The 20144-nt window shown below is 40.5% G+C and overlaps 1 protein-coding gene across 3 annotated transcripts in view; it reads right to left on the bottom strand.

The window, feature by feature from the left end:
• Positions 1 to 20144, bottom strand: part of FBLN1 (fibulin 1) — a 74745-nt gene that overhangs the window by 44939 nt on the left and 9662 nt on the right. For all 3 annotated transcript variants that reach the window (XM_014938411.1, XM_014938410.1, XM_014938412.1), the window contains exons 3-9: positions 14042 to 14213; positions 11509 to 11568; positions 9202 to 9303; positions 7761 to 7898; positions 5614 to 5751; positions 1455 to 1598; positions 426 to 554 (exon numbers count right to left, since the gene is read on the bottom strand). In XM_014938411.1, the coding sequence (XP_014793897.1) occupies positions 426 to 554; positions 1455 to 1598; positions 5614 to 5751; positions 7761 to 7898; positions 9202 to 9303; positions 11509 to 11568; positions 14042 to 14213 (883 nt within the window). The remainder of the gene's footprint in view (positions 1 to 425; positions 555 to 1454; positions 1599 to 5613; positions 5752 to 7760; positions 7899 to 9201; positions 9304 to 11508; positions 11569 to 14041; positions 14214 to 20144) is intronic.

Raw genomic sequence — 20144 nt, forward strand, 5'->3', positions numbered from 1 at the left:
GACAAGAATGTGGTCATAAAAATTTGATTTTTATTTTTGTACCAGAGAGGGAAGGACTTGCTCAAAATGCTCATTTAGAAGCACCCCGTGCATAAATGCATCAGATCTATAAAGAAGAAAGTTACTTTGATCTTCCAAAGGAATGTTTTGCTGTAGGTGCATATAAAAATATCACAGAAAACAATTACACACACTCTCACAATCTTACCTTTTAACAGGATAACAGATAACATGTTGACAATACTAATACAGCTTCCTTTGAAGTACCAGCAGCTCTTTAATATGGTATTAGATTTATACAAATAACATAGTAGTCAATTTTACATTCAGATGAAAGAGGTTATGCAGAGAGCAATAACATTATTTACACAGGCTCATTTTTTTAAAATGCCATGGCTGTGTGTAAGTCAATAGGTGCAACTTACCGATACAAGTTCTACTGATGACATCAAAAGAATAGCCAGATTTGCACTCACAACGATAATTGCCTGGGGCATTTATACAAACATGTCCTTCTCCACAAGGCTGACTGGAGGATGAGCACTCATCCACATCTAAAAAATGGAGAGAAAAAGGAGAGAAATGATTGAAAGTACGCTTCTGAGCATGCAAGTTGAGAGAAGAGCAACATGTTCATGTGTTTCTGCGACCCCGAGTAGTTAGAAAGTGTTTTGAAACAGAAAGCAAGATCTTGATCTAGCTCTCGGCTTCTGTAAGATCAGACACACAAATCCAAGCTATTCTTACTGAAACACGTCATCTTGGGTGTCCTGTTAATATTGATGGACTTGGGAGAAAAAAGGAATCAGGAAATAAGAGTGTCTGGAGGAAATCAAGTGCAAAATTGTTTTATCATGCACACCCAATACTCATGGATTAGATCTTCAGCTAGAGCCAGATGCCATAGACCCAAAGGCAATAGTGTTTTGATAAGCCATTTACGAAAATCGAAAACACATGCAAAAACACCTCTCTTTGCAAAAGGCACCTTCATTAAAAGCCAGCCAAAGGCATATATGCCTTTCAACGCTACTGGAATGGCTTCTGTGGGACATGAAGTGGGCCTTGTGTTATACCTCTGTATTGGGGAGATTTGAGACCACACAATATTATTCCAACTAAGTGGGCCTTGTGTATATGTATTGGAGAGATTTGAGACCACACAATATTATTCCAACACAATAATATAGTCATAGACAATGCTATTTTTGGGGGGTGATTATAATTTCTCCTCTTTTCAGAATACAGGGTTTCATGAGTTATATGAAGGACAGAGAGTAGATACTTGTCATTCTTCACTTGTTGGGACTGCCATGAGGGAAAGAACAGCATCGAGAATCGACTGTGAAAATGAGAAAAACTTGGACAAAGTGCAAGAAACTGGTATACTTAAACAATAGATGCAATTAATTTTCTTCAAACTGTTTTTTTCTTTCAAACTGTTACTTACTTACCTACGCATCTTGTTCCATCTTCATTGAGATGATAACCTCGACCACAGCTGGGTGAGATTCGCTGGCAGGTATAGGAGCCATCAGTGTTAATACATATCTGTCCAGCTGGGCATGGCATGTTGGTGCTCAGGCATTCATTGATATCTACAAGGGCACAAGAAGTCAGTGTAACCATCTGCTGTCTGAAGATGTTTTAGGTAAGATGCTTTCTTTCTGCAATCCTTCAGAGGATTACATTGTGTCATAATCTTTCAGAGTTTGAGAACTTGTGCCCATGGGAGAATACAACTTTTTTTGTGCCATTTAGCTTCATGGATATAATGCTTTCAGGGTGAAGATCGGGAGAGGTATGAGAGGCCCAGATCCCACTGAAAAGCAGAGGAAATCAGGTATAGAACTTGCACTTGTTTAAAAGCCTTTGAAAGTTCTCCCTTAAACCTATGAAGAGATGATCAACAATTCAGCTCACCAGCTCAACCAGTTACGCTGCAGTCTGTAGGTTGTGGCTCACAGTGAACAAACTATTTGGTAGTCCATGCTCATAGAGGTAGTAGCTGACTCCATTTTTACAGAGAGATAAAATACTTCTCACAGGTATTCGTCATGAATACCTTACCTTGTTTTATAGTAAGTTGTCCATGTAAACACCTAAGAATGAGAATTATATATTCACAAGACTATGCAGCCCTCTACCATCCACCAAACGTATGTCTGATTTTTTACAAACTGGGCATCATATCACTTTGTGACAAAGATATCCTTTGCTTCACCCACTGTCAAGTAAAATCTCAGAAAATGGAATGAGATGAGACTAAATTGTCTTAGAGTACGATCTGGTACAGTGTATCTAGCCAAGAAGGTAAGGAACCCGCTTTTATGCAAGGTTATCATGTGCAATTAGTCTGGGGGAAAGGAGTTGCAGAGTTGGGAATCAGTGGAGGTACTGAGGCAGCTTTTGCTACCTGGAAATGTTCATGTAACCAGGCTCTGACAGTTTGCAGGAGCAGCACTGTTTGAGTGGATAAGCTTGCATCCCATAACCTTCAGCAAAGTCCAGCTTCACATCTGTATTTCTCTTGCTAAAATTTTCCCAACTGTTTCACTGGGATATTTTCACCATTTTTCACAGTGGTACTGTTAACTCTTGAAGAGCTACTGCTTTCCAGCTGTTACAGTATTAAGTACAGCATCCAGCTTGCAAAATGTTGGCTGCTTGAGGGTGGGGAAGGGGACATATAAGCTTATAAAGGGGGGAGGTGTCAGGAGAATGGGGCCGGTCTTTTTTCAGTGGTGCCCAGGGACAGGACAAGAGGAAATGGGCACAAAGTTGAACATAAGAAGTTCCACCTAAACATGAGGAGGAACTTCTTTGCTGTGAGGGTGGCAGAGCCCTGGAAGAGGCTGCCCAGGGAGGTGGTGGAGTCTCCTCTGGAGACATTCAAAACCCGCCTGGACACATTCCTGTGGGACCTGCTCTGGGTGGACCTGCTCTGGCAGAGGGTTTTCACTGAATTTTTAAGAGTTGGAAGGGACCATAGAGATCATCTAGTCCAACTCCCCTGCTGAAGCAGGATTGCCTAGAGCTTGTCAGAGCATGTCACTCAGGAGCATCCAGGCGGGTCTTGAAAATCTCCAGAGAAGGGGACTCCACACCCTCCCTGGGCAGCCTCTGCCAGGGCTCTGTCACCTTCACTGTGAAGAAGTTTTTTCTCATATTTGAGTGGAACCTCTTATGTTCCAACTTGTGCCCGTTGCCCCTCGTCCTCTCACTGGCAACCACTGTTCATCAGTGGGCCACATTATCCCTAATGTGCCTTTTACTGTTTACATACTGAAAAAAACCCCTTTTTGTTATTTTGTTATTCTTAACTGTAGTGGTCAAGATGAGCTCAGCTTGAGCCTTGGCCCTTCTAATTTTCCCCCTGCATATCCTCACTGCTTCCTGGTATTTCTCCTTGCCTGCCAGGCCCCTTTTCCAAAGATCATAAACCTTCTTTTTGTTCCTGAGCTCCAGCCAAAGCTCTCTATTTAGCCAGGCTGGTCTTCTTCCCTTCCTGCTTGTTTTTGGGGACTTGGGTATGGCTCTTTCCTGCGCTTTTAAGAGTGCCTCCTTGAAGTACAACCAGCCTTCCTGGGCACCCTTGCCCTTACGGACTGTCTCCCAAGGGACACTTCCAACCATGCTCCTGAAGTGGCCAAAGTCTGCCCTTCGGAAGTCCAAGGTGGCAGTTTGCTGGCCCCCCGTCTTGCTTCAGACGGCCTCCAACATTTACATCCCCCACAAGACCTTCTGAGTTAACTATCAGCAGGTCCAGTAGGGCACCTTCCCTAGTTGGTTCCCTCACCTGCTGCGTTAGAAAGTTGTCTTCCATGCACTCCAAGAATCTCCAGGACTGTTGCCTCTCTGCTGTGTTATATTTCCAGCAGATATCTGGGAAGTTGAAGTCCCCCATGAGTACAAGGGAGATTGATGGCGAGGCCTCTGCCAGCCGCTTATAGAATATTTCATCAGCCTTTATATCCTGGTTTGGGGGTCTATAACAAACTCCCACCACGATGTCTTCCTTACTGGTCTTCCCCTTGATTCTTATCCATAAACTTATCCATTCAACACTGTCATCACGCGTATTGCTAAGTTCTAGGCATACAATACTGCTCTTAACATAAAGGGCCACCCCACCACCTCTCTTTCCTTGCCTGTCCCTTCTGAAAAGTTGGTAGATATCAATCAAAGCACTCCAGTTATGCGAGTCCTCCCACCACATTTCTGTGATGGCAACTAGATCATAGTTTTCTTGCTGTATGACTGGGTTGGGCTGGATGATGTCCAGAGGTCCCTTCCAACCCCATATCATTTTGTGATTCTGTGACGCAGTATAACGTGAAACACTTCAGGCAGGCCTGTCCCAACTCGTAGAGTGTAAAAATTTCAGCTTACAGAGACACTGGAAAGACAGGAAAGTTTTCGTACTTTTTTCCCTCAATACCACATAGGGCAGCATTTTGTTTCCAGTGTGTAAAATCAGTCTCTGAAATTGTTTTGGCAAATATTTTGAGCAAACACATTTCAGGGGACTTAACTATTGCCACTGCAAATTGATGAGGCTTTACTAATATCAGTGAAGGCAAGCTGCCTACTAGCTGCCGTGGACCTGATGCTACCTATGGCAGATATATGTCTTCAAAGGGTTTGTTGTGTGCAAGCACTGGCCCCCTTCATTTTAAAGGCTGCAATTTTGTTTTCAGTCTCAAGTGTTTCCAGTGTCAGATTTCGGCACTACAGGGTATGATATAGTCAGGAGAACGAGGGGTTGACAATGAGCTAGACTTGGCAGTTGGTGCCGCTCAGCCAGTTCCACAAGTCCAAGACACGCTACGCCCATGGGGAAATTCAGTGTTAAGTTGAGACTTGAAAACACTACTCAAGGGAATAACTGATAGATTTGTAGGTCACATTCGACAATTCCATCTGGAGTCTGCTGAAAACCAGTAATTCTAACGTATCAAGATACGTTAGTTATCATATAAATATCAAGGTTATAATTCTGTTTTCTAGGAGTCCTGGGAACAAGGCATTAGCCCGATAGATTACAATCAGCCTTTAAAATAAAACTCTTCTCCACAGTGTGTGACAACTGGCCCATCATTCTCACACACAGTAAGATTCTTGGTAGGCTGTAAGTAATGGGGGACAGGTCTGGAAAGACCTACATACCTGTAAACCCTCGTGTATGGATATCAACAAAGCGTGTCACAGAGGATGTCATAAATTACAGTTTTTATACTAATCTTTAGCTAAAAGCTTTTGGATAGAGGGAGATAAAGCACATCACTTTTTTTTTTTTTTTTGCTGATTTTCTTTCAGATAAAATGCCCAAAGACGTAGGGGAAATGTTCAAATGCAACTTAGTGCCTTAGGTAACCAAATCTCATTAAAAATAGAGATCAAGCATTTAAGCCTTTTATTTAAATGGTTTTCATCTGTAAATCTCACCTGTGGGACCGAACCTGCCTTTAAAGGAGCAGAAAAAACACACAGCAGAGCAACGCGTGCAGGCACAGAGAATGACTCGAGAGGCTCAGAGCTCACCCAGTGAAACTACAACTTATCTCGTGGGCAACACTTAAGTATTGAGTGAGATAAGGATTTCTGTCTTACCAATACAGTTGCCTAGCGCGTCCTGTATAAACCCATTCATGCACTGGAGCTTGGGTCGGCAACGGAAAGATCCTGGAGTATTCTGACAGATAAAATCGGGGGGGCAGTTATGAGTACCAGTCTCACATTCGTCAATATCTGGTACATCACACAAAAAAAAAAAAAAAAAATTGTTAGCGGGAGTTTGACAGAAGTTTTTACATCACATTTAACACCTGAGACATAGTTAAAAATGCCAGACACGTTAATCCTCGTCGTACCTTCATACAATTCAATGCAGTGACCCAGGATCAACCTGACTCACTACCTCAAACAGAATCTCAGTAAAAACAAGTAGAATAAATTAAGGTTTTTTTATTATTATTATTTCATTATTAACATTATATATAGGGGCGTGTACGTTTATTATGCTTTACAAGTTCAGTTCTCACAACTAAATGATTCAGGATTATAGAGCACTTGAAGCATCATGTTCAGCCTTGATTCAGCAGTGTGCCTGTACATGGGCTCAGCTTTGAAGTCAGAAAGATTTAATTATATGTCCAAGTGCAATTTTAATTTTAACCTTAGATCCAATGCGGACAGTTCATTTCTTTCATAAGTGAATTAATTGGCCTTGATTCTCATCCACATTAAGGCTTACAATATCCTTGCATTATTGTGCTTTAAAATGCACATAAATATGATTTCTGCTCACTTTAATATTTCATTCCAGCTCAGAATAGACAATAAGTATTTGTGAATAAATTACGGTTCAGATAAAGCAGATAAGGGTTAAGAGGCTTCATTCATGAATGTAACCCTGTCCACATGAAAGCATACTAGCAACTAAAATTTAATGCTTGCCACCTTGCAATGGGATGAAATCTCCTAAAGCTATTAAAATACAGAAACTTTCTAGTAATAGAATGCCTCAGCCTTCCCATTTATGCAGCTGACACAACAGTAGACGCAACTGCTTATCCCCAGAGCTTTGTGAGACTTAAATAATAATTGTGGAGCCGATTTTAAGTTTAGGATGGATTAACAGTGAATTAAGTTCAGCAGGATTTTACATGTTGCACATCACAGTCATTTTATTTGGCATTTAAAAATCATACATGAAGATTATTAATTTTCTATTTTCATCACTATTAACATAAAACATTATTCATTAACCTTATTAACATACCTTATCCAGATATGAAATTTCTAACATTAATGGCATGCATAATTTACTGTCTGTATTCCTTTTTCTCCAAGAGGATTGTTAATACTTGCTGGTAAGCTATTTGTTGGCCTAAATCTGATGTCATTCAAATCAGCAGAAATTTTACTTCAGGGAATCAAAGTTAGACCATGATACTTTAAAAACATTGTCTGTATGTTCTGCAAGTTTTGCGTTGGAGTTTGTTCATCAGCTTTTTTATTCAATCAATATCAGTTTCTACAATAAAACCTTATCCAGAGTTTTGGTTAAGGTAATTTACTTAGTGGAGTGAAATGACTCCATTTATAAACAACTCTAAGCTCTGAGGGAACAGACCTTCTCATAGCGGAAACTCATTCCACATCAAATGGAGTTTGCTGCTAATTTATATCTCTGTGAAGGTAGCATGTCAGGTGAAGTTATAGGTGCACGTAACAGCATACTTTGAGCTAGATGCAAGTTGAAATTATTAATTTCTTTAGTAAAAAATGAACACTATTACCCTTGTGTTCAAACATAGCTAGTCAAGAACAGTCCTCCAGGAGCAGGATTTAAGATACTCTACTCGCTAATGAGCAACCAATTCACAGAACCAGACTAGAGCTAGCCAGAAGTAACCACCAGAAAAATGTGTATATTTTGAGTGCTGGGCCTTCAAAATCAACTGTTTCAGTCCTCAGACCAGCTTCTACCACGCAACACAAATCACCAGTGTAAAATAAATGTGGTTCTCTCTCCTGGAAGTCTTTGTAGTAGTCCATAGACAGTCTGATCTGGTACCTGCAAGGTGGCAGGTGGGAAACTACAGTCTCAGAAGAGCTAGCACTGTCTGTGTATCCCTGTGCAACTACAGTTTACATGTGTGTTTATCAGAATTAAAAGACCCTGACATGACGATGTACTTATTTTTTTTTTACTTAAGTCTGGAAGATTTCAGTTTCTCTGCACAAGGACGTACCTTTGCAACGACTGTCATCTGTTAGCTCATAACCAGTTCCACAGCTCGTGTCCCGCTGACAGCGAAAGGATCCTAACGTATTGACACAGGTTTGTCCAATCCCACAGCTGTGTGTCCCAGTGATACACTCATTAATATCTAGAGTATGCAAAATCATTTGGGGGAAAAAAAAAAAAAAAAGAGTAAATAAGAAACATGATATCGCCGGGAAGAGATGAGGTCAAAGGCTAGCTTTGAGCACACCTCCAACCAGTCATTAGTTTTAGGATTAGAATACAAAGAAGAGTGTGGATTTGACCTCACACTCACACACCCACAACGTGGCTACTCATCTCTGTTGTCAGAGCATGAGCCAGTAAAGACATTTTGACCCCATTGGTAACCGAACTTATGACTGCTGATTCACAGTATTGAAGAAAGGGGAGGAAGTTGTACTGAGGGACAGTGAAAGGCCAATATCATCTGACTGAGACCAGCAGCAGATGATTCTGTGAATGAGGGATACCTTCAGAAATCCTTCCCTTGCTTCTGCAACACGTGGCTTCGGGAGTCCCTGAGCCACAAGTAGCAACTTTCTACTTTATAGCTACCGATGGGCATTTCTTTTGTGATTCTTTTCATCTTCTCTTTTAATACATAAGAAAATTTGGCATCCACGTGCATCAAAAGTAGAAGCTCTTCCCTTTTATTTCACACTAGGTTAATCTGTCCATTTATCAATGTCTATTTTATATTTGAAGTTTGTATCTGAGCTACTTACCTAGACTCCCTTTTCGGTCAGTGACAGAAAAAGACACTCCTGTTGAGAAACACTTTTAATCCTAGAAGAGCTATGCAGAACAGGCAAGATGAACTGTGCCCTGAAGTGCTTTTTTCTCTCAATTAGCAATGAAAGGAGCCTAGGCTGGCTAGCTCAGAAGCCAACGTCTACACTGCACATGTCTGAAGCCAAGACCAATGAGCTCTATCCCAGCCCATTTCATTTTATGTCCCTTTAGTTCTTCTGGGACAAACTTAACAATTCCTTCCCATGACTATTCCCATGCCACTCACAATATCCAGGAATTTCATGCTTTCTGTCAGTTATGTCCTTAGCAAGCTGAAGAATCCTACCCTACTTCATCTGCCTTATCAATTACTATCTACTATTATAAAAGAGGACAGGTATTTTATTTTGGCGTTATTCACAATAATGAATTCAAGAAATTCTGCCTCCTCCCCACTCTAAATCCTCCATCTCTTCTACTGATTCTTTCTTAACTCCATCTTCCCACAACTCTTATTCCAAGACTCCATTTAAATCGACTTTTTATGATCTCAACTCTTTCACCAGCTGGCATAAGTTTATTCTTATCTCTTCTGTCTGGATCTTTTTTTATCCATTCTTGCTCTTTTAAAACAAGGATGTTAGCAACCAAGGCAATGGTTTTATTTCTTTTACCTTCACAGTTGACACCATCTGGTTGAAGCTGATACCCAACGAAGCAGGAGCAGACATAACTGGATCCTGTGTCTCTGCACTGCTGAGAGCAAGGTCCACCACCTAATTGGATATTTTAACAAGTCTTATATAATAAAGAGGCTCTTCACAGAAACTTAAACAAGCCATTAATTTACAGGATGCTTGCTGATTTATTTAGAAAAGCAGATAACTAAATACACACACATAAAAGAAGGAAAGGGCTAACCACTAAAAGAAGTGTTTGGAATCACTGGATTCTATTAGCTCTAAAATAAATACAAGAAGGAATTAAATTAAGGAGTCACTCATAGCCCATTATTGATAGAAGTTGAAGGGAAAATGCTGATGAGCTCAGACACCTCCTCAGCTTTTGGCTAGGAAGTAAAAAACTTTATATGGTGATTACTGTGAAATAAGGAAGATAAGATGCCTCACCATAAGTTAATGAAACATTTTCACTATTAGCTGCATTAGGCTTTATTTTTAGCCCATCATTATTAGGACCGCACTCCTGAATGAGCTGCAGCATGTGGTCTTTTCCTACTTAGCAGGCAGGAAACAACGAAAGTGAGAAGAGGGTATTGAGGGTGACAGAGAACCTAAAGGAACCAAGACTTACTACTGGGGTAACTAAGGAGCTACTGAGTCACAAAGGATGTGAAAAAGAGGTGGGGTTATTCTGGCAAACATAAAGAGAGGATACTACAGGAAATTTACACAAAATTTGGCTCATCGTTAAGAAAACTTACTTTTTCTGATCCTGTTAAAATTAAATTAATATTAAAACCACTTAATGTTCTCAAAATAGAGAAATGGTTATATGCTTCCAACTATTTGTTGTAAGAGTATTTGCATTAGTACAAATAGAACCTGTTGTCTTCCATTTTTCAGAATAGCAGGATAGGTATTAAAAAAAAAATTGAAATAAGCATAATCAACATGGGCAAATGCAGCTATAACATTCTAAACTTCTGAGTGAATTAAAGTAACTTTTTAAAGTGCAACAACTTCTAATGAGGACAGATCCATTAATACACCACACAAAATTAGCTCTGTATGCAATACTGGCAAAGGGAATGACATTAGAAGGAACAGTAGTCTCATGGTTGAGATGGACAGGTACCGCTTCCTGAACCTCTGCTAATACTGTGAGCTTCTGTCAGCCACAGGAAAACCTATCGTGGAAGCGATGGAATAAAAAATTAAATTTCCTCATACACCATGAAGGTGCTGCATAACAAACTGCTGAAGTTCCACAGCCTAGGAAATTCAAGTTTCCCCTGGTGAAGATTGGAAAATCACAAGTAATTCTAGCATGCCAAGTTTATTCAGAAAATATACTGTAGACAGAAACTATAATTTGTAATTAGTCATACCAATCCATCTCTTGCAGGCAGCTGATTAACTGACAAATGCAACAACTGATTACATAAAGAAATAATACTAGGAAAATATGTAACACATTTTTCTATGTCATCTCTTGTAATTAGCAGCTGGAGACAAGGACAGCCAGTGTTGGCTTTGACTAGCTATAATGACCTAGCAGACGTTTCCATCCTCTCTAGAGTGTAACAGCTATACAACACACAGCACAGTAAATCATCTCTCAACTGGAGTATAAGTCTATTAAATTGATTTTATCCTTTTACATACAATACATTACTTAGTTATGAATTGCTTGTAGAAAATAATAAATCACTGCTGTTTTAAGTTTATAGACATGTAAATCACATGTGACAAGCAATAAATCAGGATACTTAGCAGAACAATATTCCAGTAACACATTCTTCCCAGGAGGCAGAATAGCCTGACTAATGAGGACAATAGCCCCCTTTCTTTCTTTTTTTCACATGATACATCTCAAAAGGAAACAAGTTTCAGTTCGTATTCAATCACCCTGATCATCCCAGGAGGAGAATGAAAGAATGCACATAATTAATATAGGATCCCCATCTTCTGAAGAATCCAGAGTACTCCATGGGTTCAATGGGTAACACCTCTGAGGTATTACCCACTAGAAGTTAAATAAAAGTTAAATGTATAGTCTAAGCTTCAGTTGGGTAAGACGAACTCTGCTATGGGAGACAATGCTTCCCTTGTATTTAAGAACTACTGAGGCACCACATAATGATCTACTATTTCTTAGAAAAGATCTTCATTCTTTTATTTTTATCCATAACTAGCTTAGGCAAAAGGTTTTGGCTAATCTCTAGATCTAAGTTTGCTTCACTTTTATTGGAGGCAATCACAAAAGAGCTGGCTAATAAGACTAGTCACCTGACTTACCTCTGCAGCCATCATGCAGATAAGGATCTTCTTGGTCTAGTTCCTCCTTTGAAATTTCAACTAGAAAGAGGAGAGATAGGCATTAGAGGAGAAAGCACTTTTCTTCTCACAGTAAAAAGCTGCCTGCTTGGGACAGGACTCAGACCAGGCTTTTGGATAAACCAGGACAAAATTAAAGAGCATTATTTACATATTTTACAGTTATTTCATGCTTAAATTTGACATTCAAATGCACATGACCATGGGGCATTTTCCATCTGACTGATTCAATATGAAAGTCACGCTGTGATCACAGATTACATATGGGCTGAGATCTTCAAATTCAGGCTCTTAGCATTAGGCTTTTAACCAGAGCTTAACCTCATTTTCGTAAGACATGTTGTTGAGGCATGCTTGGCTTCCACTGACTTTATAGTAGCTTGGGGTACTCACAGTTTTAATGAAAATCAGATTAACCTCAGTTACTTATTTAGACTTCATTCCAGAAAGAACTCCACACCCAACTTTTGGGCACCTATTTATGGCATTCTTTCAAATGTACTTCATATACCTTAACTCGCAGAGATTTGATCACACGTCTGCTAAGTACATGTCTCCTGAGAGTTCCTTCTCTCCACACAGAGGACATCAAAGGGCTGAATACATCCACCGCCTGAAGCCACTGCTTGTCCAAAGGACTAGCTAATGGACTTCCTCCAATCCCACCACTTTGAATGCAGACAAATTGGTAGGCTGGTAGTGAACTGTATAAAAGCACGGTCTCAAAATACTCTGGGTGATTGGAGAGGAAGCTTAGCCTTATTTCAGTGACCGTCCATCAGCCTATTCAACCAGTGGTCACTTACAAGCAAATAATACATCACAGATGTGAAAGCAAGTTTTTGTGCAGTGGCACAAATCTGGGTTGGTACATTGAGTCCTAGAGGTACATTTTAGTCACACAGCAGCTAAGGAAATAATTTTGCCCAAGTCTGTGTTTTTTTTTAGAGGTCTCTGGGGACACAGTTCCAGGGATTACTCTTTATGTGACGACAAAAGCAACATACAGGGAGTCAGCTTGCCTTACTCTCTGCAGCAGAACGCCTTGCATGCCTTGCTATTGCATAACACAAACACGAGGTGCTAGTCCAAAAAGCTGCCACACAAAAAGGAGACTGATCTCCCCTTCACAACTAACAAAGGTGTCTGTTCATGTTGCTTACCCTGCCTTTCTACAGGCAATTTTTATTGTTGATAGTGGTAGTTGACATACGTTCAACCAGCTTCTTGCTTCTCAGTTTAATGATGAGGACATTGTCCTGCCCATCTTGTTGACATAGACCCATCTTTGCAATGCATAATGGTCATTATGTGTGCCACTTGCCCACACGGGTAAGTGGGGAAATACTGTATGCTGTGCCCACAATTCTGGACTTTCAGGTGTTGCTAGATTTCTCTTGTCACGCAGGTACACTGAGTCTGCAAATTTTTGTTATTAGCAGAGTGGTCTACGTACAAGACACTTACCAGTCCAGTCACTTCACCCAGTGCTAATGGACAGGGGGAATTCCTCTGCTGAGACACGGTACACAAAGAAACTGGCAGGATATTTTTGAACATTGCTTGATAAGGGTGTGCACCGACAAAAGCCAGGTTTAAAGACCTGAAACAAGTTTGATAACACGCTGGCTCAAGCAGACCAATGCAAGCTTTTATGGTGGGGTTTGGGTTTGAGTTTACATGATTGGTTAGGATGATGTCTACCAAAATCTGTCACTGGTGATCTGCAAGCCAGATTGCATGTTTTCAGCGCTCAAGCGCCCATGAAGGAGGCAACACCATGCAGCACGACTTTTCTGCAGTTTCACATCTGTCTGCTACGTGAAAAAGTGGAAAAAAACCAAAACAAAACCAAACCCAGGTCTGTGAGAGTCACCACATCCACGCTCATTCGCTTCAGCTCTGTGACTAGGTATGGAGACGGATGTCAGGAGCCGCTGCTATTTAGATGCCCTTCTCTTCTGATAATTTCAAAAGAAATGCAGATATCATGTTTCTGTGAAATCTTCAGTTCTCCCAGACAGTCCACACATTTCAAATGTCTTCAGTTTGTGAGCATTTGCCTCTCACATAAAAGGCAACATTTGAATTCTGGAGAGCTGGCAAAGGCCATCTGTTTTTTAAATCCAACTAGAAGAATCATTTCTTGATTTTCTTTTTAATGAAAAATTTATCAGTGGGAAAAATGCTACGAAAAATTAATAGCTTGTACTCAGTTTCCAAGATCAGATCATTAGCAGCCAAAATAATCTGTCTTATAGTTAAGTTCTGACACCAAAAACTGTGCAACTGACCACTTTCCAGCTCTTTTAACCTTCTGTGGTATACAACATATCTATCGACTACCACTAGCCAAGAAAACATGCATCATTAAGTTACTCAGAGGAGATATCAAGTTAGAAGAATTCCAAAAGAAATAATTTAAAGTTCAAGCATCCCTTCTACCCCGTATCATTTTTTGTCTTGCTCTTTTATAATTGGCAACATAAAATACCTTGTTCCTTTTTAGGAGCATCATCGCTGATGGACACATCAATGCTGCCTTGACCCTTCACACAACAATCTCTGAAGACAATTCCACATTGGTATCCTATCTTCGGGCTGGGTTCACAACTCTGTCCTTGAATTTGGGCAGTCCTTCCCAGCAAACAACAGTAACAACATACCTGTTAAAAAAAAAAAATTAAAAATAGGTAAAATCCTAGCCCTGAACACTTCAACGCAAATTTTGTCAGTAGTGTCAATAGTGTTATCTCACCTTGGCAAACTGATGGAAAATTTTCTGCAAACTCCTTAAGAACTGGTTTTTAAAGACATTTTAATCTGTAGTTGGCATTCAGTGAGCTCTGCATCTGACCTACATCGAGCCAAGGGCAGAACGTGGATCCATTTCTCACAAATATTGTGTGAATGTGTGGGCAGGGTGATGTGGAGGACCAGAACAGTCCACGTACACGTATGGAATTTCATAGCTCCCTGCGTGCATAGCCCAGTTTCAAACATTCAGTGAACAGTGGGAACTCTTAACACCTCTGCTTCCCTTTTGGGTCCAGTTCAGTTAAACTGAGACACAATCAATTAAATGCACGACTCAGTTGATAAAGTAATGCCTACTGAACTTCCCAGCAAAACATCCCCCTCTCTGAGCTAGCAGACAAACAAGCAAATAAACATGATTCATCCAAGGTTAGTGTTAACAGGTCATAAAGAGAAACTATCCTGCTCTGAAAAACAGACCACAAAGTCAAACATTATTTAAAAGCATCATGGCCTGGACATGGCTTCCAGCAATGAAACATGATCTGCCTCTTCCAGACCTGCTGAACTACAGCCCTGGAACACACCACAGAAGTCAAGACAGGAGAAGTTAATCCCGTGGAGTTTTCCATTTAATTTTAAATTTAGGAGACACTGTTCAAAAGGAAGGAAAATTCAGTTTTCCTTCCTTGCTGTTAGAAAACAGCAAAGATGCTTGGTCCTCTGGAATTGCTTTCTGCCAATTGCTACTGTCATGTAAAAGCAGATTTAAGCTTTTATTGTTCATTTTATTATTCTTCCAGACTCTTTTTTGCTGGAAGAAAATAGCCTTAAACAGAGCAGTGGCATATAAAATAACACTGAACTAAATTTCTGTAATTTGGTGCTTTAAGCACCACACTTATGGAGCAGAAGGCAACTATTAAATTTCTTTCACTGTTTGGAGATGCATACCCTGTCTATATACTAAGCTTTCCTTTATAAGGTATTATTTATGTTTCTCTCTCTGTACTGCAATGAAAGGTTCTTTTAAACCTAGAGCAGCATGAAAGTAAAATAATAAAATCCTTTTTCCTTGTTTCTTCAATCTTTTTTCACTTTATAGCATTTTGAAGTACGTAAGTATGTTATTTTTGTACTTTGCCTCACTTTTCACTTTTTCACTTTTGAAGTACGTAAGTATGTTATTTTTGTACTTTGCCTTTAAATACACAACTAAATCCTTTCCCTGCTGCAGAATGCTGTATGGCAGGAACTCTTCCTTCCCTCCTGGCCAGTGTTGGGGTGTTGATTTCATGCCCACCATAATGTTAAGAAACATATTTTCCCTTATTAACTGCTGTTTGGTGGGATGGTTCCTCACTACCAACTTTTTTTACTCTGTTCTCCCAACTACTTCCATCCAATGGCAGATGTTCTGATTTCATCACTATTATGTCTGGGATATTTCCATCTTTTCTGGCTTTTCTGGATGACTTTAGAAAAAAATACTTGGTGATCTCTTCCAAGAATTGCAACATTTCTGAATATTTATTCTAACACGTCTAACATTTTCCCGAGGCATCTTTCTCAAAGTTTTTAACATCTGTCTGCAATTCTGTTAGATTTCCAATTTTCACAACCATAAACTACAAGACAGAAATGAAAACTGAGCTGAAGGTTCATTGTTTAAGCTTGCGTATTTTTGATAACCAAATCTTGTTTAAGTTACTGAATGCAGCTGATCCTTGCCAATTTTTGTCATTATGTACTTCTGGAAATCCTCACTGGCTTCTACTGTCAGGCATATGAATTGACTCAATCTATTTTGTTGCCTGGTCACACAATGCTTGAATTGGGAGTTACAGAGTTTCTCTGGATTTTTTTATAAAGAGTGATCATCAATCTTGCCATTCTTCAAGTGTTGAATAACTTCACGTTCTTTACTTCTTCCAGGTTGAGCCACAACTTGAAGACCTCTGTCTCCACCTAATGTGAATCTTCAAGTACGGAGCTTGCTAAGTTGTGCAATGTCTGTAAGAAACTGTATCTTCATTAACATAATTGAATGCATCGAACCATTTGTTCCTACCTGTATTCGTTCTAACTGTGCATGATGCATCTTGATTTAACATCTTGATAATAAATTATGTTGCTAAACCATAGCCAAAATGATCCAGAGATGGAAAGTGTCAAATGTTTTCTTAATTGACGTTTACGGTAAGTGGCTTTTAATACTGACTCTGGAAGATTCCACACTGGCAGTCCTAAAGGCTAGCACTTCCTTTTCAACTGAAGAAAAAAGGTGGAGAAGCTGATGAATGGCCTTTTGCTCAGAGTACACCCTGGACCCTGTAGACCTGCATACATCTCCACATATCTTACCTGTGAACTTGGAAAGTCACCTTTTCTTTCAGTTCTCCCACCGTGGAATGGTAATCACAGCAGTGATAAGGTTAGTTTAACTCATGTTCACAGAGCAACCTGGTATTCTCAGACATAAAGCAGTATGTCACAATAACTATCAATATCCTGGGTAAGATTAATCTCAACATTCCCTTTTTCGTGCTAATTTTTTCAGGGTTACCCTGTTCTGCAAGACTTTGATCCTTCAGTCAGGAGTGCAGTCTAGACTCTGTATTAGTTCAGTTCTTGATGTGTTTGCAGCCATTTTCCAAAGGTTGCCAACTGCCCGGAGGCAGCGATGACCATTCACCCATTTGCTAGAACCTCATGGATGGTACAACCTAATGATTGAGTTGTTATTACACTTTCCCTGCCTGGAAGCCTTTTCTTCTAAAGTGATCCCGATAATAATCTCAAACATATTTTCCTTTGCCTCTCCCCTGTTATTAGCAAAAGCCCATGCAGCTTCAAAGCCATGCCTTCGTCTTTGTGTTTGGATAGAAAGATGTGTCCTGCTTGAAGTCCTATGATCCCCTGACTGCACTTATACCTTGCCTTCTCACAGAAAGGAAAAAAGATGTCAGGAATAAAGAAATAAATCATTACATGTGAGCAGTTTGAAGATTTAGTTTTGGTATGATTAGGGAGCACCTGAAACACCTTTAATCAATAAGATCTCTTAATTAGTTAAATTTTACAACAGTTCTTTATTATTTATAATGTCATCATTTAAGTTACCAGATCTGGAAAGGTGAACCATGTATTAACACTGCTTTTGCATATCTGTCCACAAGAGGTCTCTCGCTTGCTGAAATCCAGACTAGCTAGCAGAAGCCATAAAAAACTGACTGAAAAAAATACAGAATCACAGAATCACTGTGGTTGGAAGGGACCTCTGAGATCATCAAGTCCAACCTTAAAAAAACAAAAAAAACCTAGAAAAAAACCAAAAAAAACCCCCCAAAAAACCCCAAAACACAACACCCCACTACATCACACCCACCCCAAACCAATAATCTTGGGCACCAGAGCATGCCATGAAGAGTCATATCTACATGTTTCTTAAATACCTCCAGGGATGGTGACTCCACCATCTCCCTGGGCAGGCTGTTCCAGTGCCTGACCACCCTCTCAGGAAAGTCATTCTTCCCAATATCTAATCTAAACCTCCCCTGCCCCAACTTCAGGCCATTTCCTCTGCTCCTGTCATTATTCCCTTGGGAGAAGAGGCCAACCCCACCTCTCTACACCCTCCTTTCAGGGAGTTGTAGAGGGCAATGAGGTCTCCCCTCAGCCTCCTCTTCTCCAAACTAAACATGCCCAGTTCCCTCAGCCTCTCCTCATATGAGTTATTCTCCAGACCCCTCACCAGCTTCATGGCTCTCCTCTGGACACGCTCCAGCCCCTCAATGTCCTTCCTGTAGTGAGGGGCCCAGAACTGAACACAGCACTCAAGGTGAGGCCTCACCAGTGCCCAGTACAGAGGCACAATGTCTTCCCTACTCCTGCTGGCCACGCTGTTCCTGATACAGGCCAGGATGCTGGTGGCCTTCCTGGGGATGCTGCTGGCTCATGTTCAGCCCACAGGCCACCAACACCCCCAGGTCCTTTTCTGCTGGGCAGCTCTCCAACCACTCTTCCCCAAGCCTGTAGCGTTGCCCGGGGTTGTTGTGACCAAAATGCAGGACCCGGCACTTGGCCTTATTGAACCTCATCTCAATGAGCCTTGGCCCATTGATCCAGTCTGTCCAGATCCCTCTGTAGAGCCTTCTGACCCTCAAGCAGATCAACACTCCCACCTAGTTTGGTGTCGTCTGCGACCTTCCTGAGGGTGCACTCAATCCCCTTATCTAGATCATCAATGAAGATATTAAACAAGACCGGCCCCAAAACTGAGCCCTGAGGGACACCACTGGTGACCGGTCGCCAACCGGATTTCGCCCCATTAATCACAACTCGCTGGGCACAGCCATCCAGCCAGTTTTTTATCCAGTGAAGGGTACACTTGTCTATGCCATGATTCACCAGTTGCTCCAGGAGAACGCCATTATACGAATAATGTTATACATTATACGCCCTTATATGAATAACTCAGCAGAATTTTTCAGAACTTTTGAAGATCTGAGCAAAAAAAATATATGTATGTTCAGCAGTCCAAAGCAACAAAAGTTCACGCTCACCTAACATACAAAACCAAGTATTCTTGACAAAACTGGGGAGATAAGACTGTATCTCCATCTTCGGAAAAAGAAAGTATGTATGATAAATTTGGAGGAAAGTGTCCAAGCACCTTAAGCAAGGTCAAATTTCTACAAGCTTTGCTCCTTTCTACAGGGCTGCTGTGGTAGAAAGTTCATGAAGCCATTTCTATTTCTCCTGTATCAGCAACAAATCTGGAAATCGATTACTGTCTTTTGATTAACATTTTAAAGATTAATGATTAATTTTGCATTCCTTTTTTTCAAAGCAAAAAGAAGCTGTGCTTCCAAGAAAATGGAGGAGTAAAATTATTCCCATTATTGCCTATGCCTACGGCCTTTAAGTGTAAAAGCTAAGGCAAGTGTTTTCAAAATATGGTCTTTTTATCTTCTTTCCAATCGCAAGTTTTGGATTCAGAAGAAAGATTAGCTGCCTCATTTGCTGCGAAGTGCTGCGATTAATCCTACTAATTGAATTACTAAATCACTCTTTCTGCTACCTAAGCTAAACTAAAATGAACCAACTTAGGCAAAATGAGATTCAAGCCCATGTGAGCTGGAGTTGGTGTGAATGTAAAAGTTCACCACAGCAGGGCAACATTGCCAGATAAATTGTACATCTCACGGTCATCAGATTAAAAAAGCATTCGACAAAAGAAATCATAATTGTTCACAGATATGAGATCATAAATCGTCTGTGTCCATCACGAATCAAAGAGATTATCTACAAAGATACTCCTACAGCTATCTCAGTAGTTATTAAGCATAGGATGTTCCTACTCGGGAGCGGAGAGGCAGAACGGGTTCACAAAGATTAAATAACACTGACTATGTTTATCCCAGTAAATTAAACAGGGACAGAATGTGGGCTCAGGCATTGTCCCACAATCTTCTGTAATCTTTAAATATTAGCAAGCTCTACTGGCAACTAACATCCCTCAGACAACGCTGAAGCATATTTCTGGGGTTAGCAGAGGCCAGCGAGTGCTCCCAACAGCCCTCATGCACTGAGTTTTGAAGGGGAAAGATGTCAGTTGCATGACATGAGCTGTGCTGAGCCATTTATTCTTAGGGTCAGAGATCAAGGCCCAGCCCACGTTGTTTAATAGCACAGCCGTCACCATGAAAACCTGCTATCTTTGAAGAAATCTGGCCGTTTTTAAAAAACGCCATCATTAATTCTTCTTCTTCCTCATACTGACAAGTCCACATAGGGAAACACCAGCTAATTGATGAGAAAGTGGGTTTCCTTGAGCA

The sequence above is a fragment of the Calidris pugnax genome, unplaced genomic scaffold (assembly GCF_001431845.1).
Source record: "Calidris pugnax isolate Ruff unplaced genomic scaffold, ASM143184v1 scaffold47, whole genome shotgun sequence".
Taxonomy (NCBI): Eukaryota; Metazoa; Chordata; class Aves; order Charadriiformes; family Scolopacidae; genus Calidris; species Calidris pugnax.